This window comes from Thalassophryne amazonica, chromosome 3 (assembly GCF_902500255.1).
Source record: "Thalassophryne amazonica chromosome 3, fThaAma1.1, whole genome shotgun sequence".
Classification (NCBI taxonomy): Eukaryota; Metazoa; Chordata; class Actinopteri; order Batrachoidiformes; family Batrachoididae; genus Thalassophryne; species Thalassophryne amazonica.
Window position 1 is genome coordinate 93,701,923 of NC_047105.1, and position 8,506 is coordinate 93,710,428.

At 40.4% G+C, this 8,506-nt stretch overlaps 1 protein-coding gene across 2 annotated transcripts in view; it reads right to left on the reverse strand.

Moving 5' to 3' along the window:
* Positions 1 to 8,385, reverse strand: part of kiaa1328 (KIAA1328 ortholog) — a 102,962-nt gene extending 94,577 nt beyond the window's left edge. For both annotated transcript variants that reach the window (XM_034167092.1, XM_034167091.1), the window contains exon 1: positions 8,310 to 8,385. In XM_034167092.1, coding sequence (XP_034022983.1) covers positions 8,310 to 8,358 — 49 coding nt within the window. In that variant the 5' untranslated portion in view covers positions 8,359 to 8,385. The remainder of the gene's footprint in view (positions 1 to 8,309) is intronic.
* Between the last annotated feature and the right edge of the window lie 121 nt (positions 8,386 to 8,506).

Here is an 8,506-nt window from a genome sequence, read left to right on the forward strand (position 1 = left end):
CTCTCTCTCTCTCATGTAGTTCATGCAGTTTCTCTTTATAAATACATTTGCTGAAGATCTAAGGCAGTGGACACCAACCTTTTTAAGCCAAAGATCCCCTAGCTCTGCCTGAGAAGAAGACAAGATCTACCAACTGTACTGTAAACAAAAATACACAAGAACAATAATACTTCCAAAAGGAAAATTCTTTCTTTTAACAGTATTTGAGAATATTATTTGAATACAATTCAGAAATTCAATGGAGAACTGTTTTCTGTTTATTTTCTGGTATATTTTGTGTAATATTTTATAAATATTTAACAAGCTTTATATTTTATAGTACTATAAATGACACATTTGCTTCAAGAAATAAATTCACTGTTTTAGAATGCTCGAAAGACCAAATGCTTCAGAATTTGTGATAACATGTTTTCTGAAGCAATGAGTTAATTTGGTCTTTAGAGCATTCTGAAACAGAATTTGTTTCTTGAAGTCTTGGCATTTGAAATCATTAAATATAGTTTCTGCAGTAGCGAGCATGTCTTCTTTAAACAAATCACTGTCTGTAAACGGCTTTTTGTGTTTAGCCAAGATATTCTGTGGCAGCCTTGTGTTGAGTTGAAGGTTTGGCGAAAAACAACTGATGGGCTTTCAATGCTGTTTTCATTTTGCCAACCTTTTATAGATGAATAGAGCTCTTTGGCGGGCAGCTGTCTTTAAACTTCGGGTGGTTGGTTTCGCGGGTTAGGGTTAGGGTTCTGCAGGTTCCCTCGTTTAGAAAGCGCCTGCAGTTGGTGGTATAACATGCAAACACACTTGTCCTTCACCATGGTAAAAGTAAATTCCTCCTCCCATTCTGGATGAAAATGATAGGTCTTTGACTTTTTTTGTGAGGTATCTGCCATTGCCTTTTTTTTTTTTTTTTTTTTTTAACTTTAACTTATTCTTCTTCTCTCTTTTTTTGGACTTGAACACATACAGCGCCACTTGGTCATTGCAACCCATACGGTGGTTGCTCTTGAAACTACAGCATGGACCGCATTCCCATTCAGTGAATGAAAACTATGTTCATAGATCTATATATATACTTCGGCAGCTTCAACCAAATTCGTTGAGATTTAAGAGATCCACTAGGAAAGGCTTATAGATCTACCTGTCGATCGCGATCAACGAGTTGGTGACCACTGATCTAAGGGTTTAACCCTCTGGGGCCAACGCCGTTGTATACGACAGCTGAGACCAAGCTTTACTAAATTCTAAATAACTTTTTAATGATTGGAATTAAAAAATATGAGCATCTTATTTACAATATGTGGAGTTTAGATGTGATAAGGTGACACTACTGCTGGAATTTGTAAACAAGTTGTTATTGCACATGATTTGTAGACAGATTAATATTGCACATGATTTGTGGACATACAGTATTACTGCATATGTTTATTTCACAGTGTTATTGTACAGTCTGACAGCAGCAGGGATGAACGACCTGCGGTGTTGTTCCTTCTTGCACTGAGGGTGCCTCAGTCTGTCACTGAAGGAGCTGCTCAGCTCCACTACAGTCCGGTGCAGAGGGTGAGAGGAGTTGTCCATGATGGATTTGAACTTGACTAACACCCTCCTCTCAGCCACCTCCTCCAAAGAGTCCAGAGGACAGCCCAGGACAGAGCTGGACTTCCTGACCAGCTTGTTCAGTCTCTTTCTCTCCTGCTCTGTGCTGCCCAGGCCCCAACAGACGACAGCATAGAGGTGAGCAGAGGCTACAACAGAGTCATAGAAAGTCTTAAGCAGAGGCCTGCTCACTCCAAAGGAGCTCAGTCTCCTCAGGAGGTGGAGGCGACTCTGGCCTTTTTTGTACAGGGCGTCAGTGTTGCGAGTCCAGTCCAGTTTGTTGTTGAGGTAAACACCCAGGTATCTGAAACTGTCCACAGTCTCTATGTCCTCCCCCTGGATGTTCACCGGTGGGTGAGGTGGTGGTTTCCTCCTGAAGTCGATCACCATCTCCTTCGTCTTACTGGTGTCGAGACACAAGTGGCTGCGCTCACACCAGTCCACAAAGCCTGTGATGACCGACCAGTACTCCAGCTCGTTCCTCTCAGACACACGACCCACAATGGCAGAGTCATCAGAGAACTTCTGGAGATGGCAGCTGTCCGTGTTGTAGGTGAAGTCCGAGGTGTAAAGGGTGAAGAGGAAAGGCGAGAGGACGGTGCCCTCACAGAGCAGTAAACACACGGAGTCCGCCACTGTTTATGTTTATGTTGCGTATAAAACGACGTCACTGCAGTTTGCTCTGCTGACCCCGCCCACGTTGAGGAGGTACTAATTATAGTAGAAAAAGACGCGCCTGGAACCAAACCGAGTAGAGTCGAGTCGAGCCAAGTAGTGCTGGTTCTGTGTAATAAAAAAGTGCCTTTAAGGTGCTAAAGGCGGGAGGAGGCATGTTGGGTTATTTGTTGTCCAGGGGTGGAGTTAGATTGGGTTGGTGGTGGTGGTGGGGGGGTATGGGAGTAGGTCTGTGGGTAAGTGTGTGTGCGTCCATGCATGTTTGTAGTATGTATGGCCCGGGAGAAGAAGCTGTTTGTCAGCCTACTGGTGTGGGACTTTGTTGGCGTCTTGGAGAGGGCAACAGGTCAAACATGGGGTAGGCATGTAGGATGTGAGGGGATATCCTGCAATGGCCTTGGTTCTCCTAAGGCAGCAGCCTGTAGTAATGTGTACGAGGCTGGGCAGAGGGCAGCCGATAATCTTTAGGCCAGTATTTATAACCCTTTGCAGTGCCTTTATGTCCTCGGCTGTGAAGCCTGTGAAGCTCAGGTGCATCCTCTTTCCACTGATCATCCTTGAGATGTTTCTACAGATTTATTGGAGTCCACCTGGGGTAAATTTAGTTGACTGAACTCTCAAACTATAAGAAACAAAATTCTCTGGTTTGATGAGACAAAAATTTAACCTTTTGGTGTGAACGTTTGGTGGGCATCGTGTTTGGAGGAAACCATGTACTATCCCTACAGTGAAGCATGGTGGTGGCAGCATCATGCTGTGGGGATGAGGGAAAGATGAATGCAGCAATGTACAGAGACATACTGGATGAAAACCTGCACCAGGGCCCTCTTGACCTCTGGGCGATGGTTCATCTTTCAGCAGGACAATGACCCTAAGCACACTGCCAAGATATCAAAGGAGTGGCTCCAAGACAACTTTGTGAATGTCCTTGAGTAGCCCAGCCAGAGCCCAGACCTGAATCCAATTGAACATCTCTGGAGAGATCTGAAAATGGCAGTGCACCGACACTCCCCATCCAACCCGATGGAGCTTGAGGGGTGCTGCAAGAGGAATGGGCAAAAATAGGTGCACCAAGCTTGTGCCATCATATTCAAGAAGACCTGAGGCTATAATTGCTGCCAAAGGTGCATCAACAGAGTATTGAGCAAAGGGTGTGAATACTTATGTACGTGTGATTTCTTAGTTTTTTATTTTCATAAATTTGCAAAAAATAAAAAAAAAATGCAGTGTTGTGAATAGAATTTTGAGGGAAAATATTAATTTACTCCATTTTGGAATAAGGCTGTAACATAACAAAATGTGGAAAAAGTGATGCGCTGTGACTATCTTTCCAACTTTACTTTGTTGAAAGTGGCAGCATTAGGAGGAAGATGTTTTATCAGTCAAGTCCCACAACAATACACAGAGGATATTATTATTTTTCCTTTACATTAGGGACTGTAACTTCAGTTTATGAACCGATGAAGCAGGAGATATTACTGGTCTAGTCTACGCCAGAGAACCGTCATGGGCTGCCCCACAAACACAGCATGTTAATGACGAATGAATACAACCCCTGGCAATAATTATGGAATCACCGGCCTCGGAGGATGTTCATTCAGTTGTTTAATTTTGTAGAAAAAAAAGCAGATCACAGACATGCCACAAAACTAGTCATTTCAAATGGCAACTTTCTGGCTTTAAGAAACACTATAAGAAATCAGGAAAAAAAAATTGTGGCAGTCAGTAACGGTTACTTTTTTAGACCAAGCAGAGGGAAAAAAAATATGGACTCACTCAATTCTGAGGAATAAATTATGGAATCACCCTGTAAATTTTCATCCCCAAAACTAACACCTGCATCAAATCAGATCTGCTCGTTAGTCTGCATCTAAAAAGGAGTGACCGTGAGACAGTCAGAGTCCATGGACATTTTTAAGTCAAGACTTAAAGCCTATTTTTATTCTCGTTCTTATGAATAGTTTTTATTTTTATCTGTTTTATTATTTTACTTGTTTTTAATTATGTATTTGAATTTTTTTATTTATTTTAATTTTTTATGTTGAACTGTTCTATGTGAGGTGCCTTGAGATGGCTTTTGTTGTGATTTGGCGCTTTATAAGCCAACTAAATTGAAATTGAATTGAAATTGAACAACATTTTATTGAGTCTTAAAGTAAATAAATATGAAATTGGTCACTGGATCCTTAAACTTTGGACATAAACTCTACATGGTGAATCCTTGGTCTCTGGACATAAATAGAAATAAACAAAATCTGTAGTTTTTGTCAAAACATTATTGGCATGAATGTCTTTCCATATATCTGAGCTGAGCTCTTGCAGCTGACTGTGCTGCACGTCAGGATGTAATTTACAAAGAATGCAGCACGTCTCATTTTGGGAGGAAATAAAAAGTTTTAGTCAACTGTAGTTTTTTGTCTGTATTACAACGTTTGTAAGCGGTGTCATTTTATTCAAAGCAGCAATTCATTTTGCTGCTGACACTCAAAGTAAAATAAAAAAAATCCTATTAGCGCCACTGAGAAGAAGGAAAAAAAAAAACCTGAACAGTCATCCACTTGTGATGTACAAAGTCCGCTCCACCACAAAAACACCGTCATGGCAACATTCCACGCGCACAATCACAGCGGGAACAAAACAGTGTCCTGTGACACAAACAGCAGCATCACCACACATTAGAATCCAAAATTCCACACTCTGAAAAAATTAAGAGTTTTGGGGTGAAGTGGGTCGCCGGACTGGCACCTCCCTACCTGGCCAACCTGGTTGATCCGTACCAGCTTGGGCCTTGCGTTCGCAGGGTGCAGGACTGTTGTGTGTCGGGTGTAGGGTGAATAAAATTTGGCAGGTCACAGAGCCTTTTCCTATCGTGCTCCGGCTTCTTTCTACAATCATCACCTCCAAATCAAAGGTAAGCTGTATAAAGGTAAGCTGATACTGGACTCTCTCTCTAACGTGCCAGAATTTGAGGTGAAGGCAGAGCTATGATTGGACATTATGCACGTGCAATCAGAACCTGAGGGCAAGTGGACCTGGACATTATTCTCTGGCCAGTGATCTGTACCTGAGGACTAGTGGAACTTGAAAATGATCTCTGGCTGTCGCTCTGAGTGAGGACTAGTGCACCCTTTCCTTTGCTGGCTATCGCGCACGTGCGATAGTCAGTCGATCACAATGCGTGTATGGGGGCTTCTTTGATGTGGACTTTTTCTTTAGAAATCTTTACAACTGGGTGAGTGGCATGTTAATTTTTTTTTTTTTGTCTTTTGCTTTGTGTTCCTTTCCATGGAACTTTCAAGGAAAGTAAAATTTTTATTTTACTTTGAGAAAGCCTGCGGGAATGGATCATGTTTTAATGAGCAGCTCAGCTGTTTTACTGCCACTGTGAACATAGACTTGAAATATCACAGATCTGATCACATCTGTCTGATCAGATCTAATCACATCTGTACAATCGCACAGATCTAATTACATAAAATACAGAGTATTGAAAAGGACCTCCAATTTACACGGACTTCTGGCTGAATTTGAACAATATATAAGCAGTATTAAGCTTAGACTCTCCCAAATGTCATAAAACTGTCAATCTCTATAAGGAACTTTGTAAATAAAATTAATGTGGAAGAATCATTTAAAAGAATAAATAAATAAATAAAATAAATAAATAAAGAGCTGACATGCGGGTTAAAATGGCTACTGCGCTGTTTTAACCCGCATGTCAGCTGTTTTACTACCTTGATACATGGACATGGAATGTCTCTGTGGCATCGTTTTTCACAGGCACAGAACCACACACACACATATATATATACATATATACATATACATACACACACACACACACATATATACACATACATACATACATACATATTCTTTCTCACAGTTACATACAACACATAAGCATTCTGTTTTGATTTTAACAGGCTGTGTTTATGACTAATGGATGCAGGTTCACTAAACCTTCTCAGGGCTGCTGTTTTTACCGTGAATGCATCAAAATTAACAGTTTTCACTTAAAATGAGTCATCATAACACGGCATCACACTTGTGTAAACTTTTAATCTGTGCCTCAGGTCTTAACGTTGGCAGCTACATTCCATTGAAGCGCACACTGGGATGCTACTAATAAATACGTCACCGCTGTCAGAAACACACGAGTACTCCACGTACTTTGTTTATGGAAGTCTCAGTAGCTGTTTGTTGTGAATGCCATATACTTTGAAACCAGTCATGGAAGTGCACAAAGTAATCCCGGCGGATCATCGGATGGTCACTAACAGCCTAAATCTAAATTGTTATGATTTTGGTACAACATATCCTTTACTCAAATTATACAGGGGTGGTGGCCAAGTGGTTAATGTGCTTGGTTTCAGTGCAGAAGGTTCCGGGTTCAAATCCCACCCCTGCCACATTTCTCTATGTAATGTGGAGTTGCATCAGGAAGGGCATCCAGTGTAAAACCTGTGCCAATTCAACATGCAGATCCACCTTGGATTTGCTGTGGCGACCCCGAGTGCAAACAAGGGAGCAGCCGAAGGGACTTATTTTACTTACTATATCCTTTACTCAAATTAACTGATATGACATATGTCATTTAGAAGTTCTAAATGTCTATCTTGTTCCATTTCTGATGATTTACAAAGCCCTAGCAATATCACCAATGACCTCAACAATTTCCCACAGAAATTAGAAATATAGAGGCCATACCAAATGCAAACCACTCATAAGCAGTAAGACTCAGAAAGACTGTTGAGAATTTGCGAAAACAGCTGATCAGCCATGGTTCTGGAACAGTTTTGTGAACTGATGAGACCAAGATTAAGATGTACCAAAGTGATGGGAATTCCAGAGTAGTGATGGGAATTCCAGAGTAGTGTTGGGCGGTGTTCAATTTTTGGTACTAATGATGGATGATATGACCTAAACATAATATTATGGTATTTTTCACTTTTTGGATGACAATGATATTATATCATGGCATTGCTGGTTTTGCGCAATATGACCCCTTTCATAAGGTCACTTTTTTCAGAGCAAAGGTTTTACTTGTTTTCATTTTCAAATCTGCTCCTTAAAATCTGTGTGAAAAAATAAGAAACCAAAGCTTTAGTAAGTCAAAGCTTTTGACGTGTTATATGTTTAAAAGGGTACATGACTGCATTAATTAATGATCAAAACTTAAACAAGTCAGCAGCACAAAAACTATTCTGGCTCAGATTAACTGACTACTAGCGTAAGTGTATCTATAATGGACCAGTCCACCGACAACCACCAATTCTCAATTCTATACAAGGCAATTACATCAGCATGAGGTTCAAATAACAACATTCATCCACATCCTGCCAAACTGACAGGACAGCACTTCACAGTACACATGGATAATTACTAATATGGTGTACAGACACAAAGTTACATAAATTGTCACTGTCGAATACATAAGTACTTGACTGTAAATTTCACCCCTGAAGAAGAGACTGAAAGGACAAATCTCAGAATCCAAAGAGACAGCTATGCTCATGAAGCATAGAAAAGCACAACAAAAGAAGAAACCAACTATTTTATGCTGGCAGGCTTCATCGTATCATTTCCTTTAAAGCGTATCTGTTCCAGTAAACTTGAAAATTGAGTGATCTGGTTATAAAGGTGCCATATACGTTCAACGCATCTAGATATAAGCACGTTTTAACCTTTTAAAAACTTTATCATATCCATCTGTTAACCTAACCAAAATAACTATTCTAATACTTTCCAAGTGGACTTAATTACAACTGCTGAATTATACACTTCCTAACATTTGGCAAATCAAACAGTTAGGGCTCCGCGGGTATAGAAAATAAATGAATTAAACCGTTTAGGTTAACTTAAAAAAGGAAATACTAAGTTAGCTCGCAAGTTTGTTAGCTTAACGCTACGCCTTCTCAGTAAATACAAAAAGGAAAAAAATCAGCATAACCGCTGTATGAAACGCTGCGGTTGATATTTAGTATAAGACTAATTATGCTGCGAACAATGAAGAAAATGTTATATAAATAAATGTAAACAGGTACCTTCATTCGTCCAAAAAAAACCCTCATTTCGCTTTTTGGCCACCGCCATGTTGAAACAACCATCACCACTCCCAGAGAAGCAAGCGGGTTGCCAGGGAACTGTAGTCCCGCCCATTAGTGAATTTAAAGGAAATAATTGGTTACATTGTAAAACATGTATCTTTCTATTGGTTGAGATACGTGTCAGTTCTGCGTGA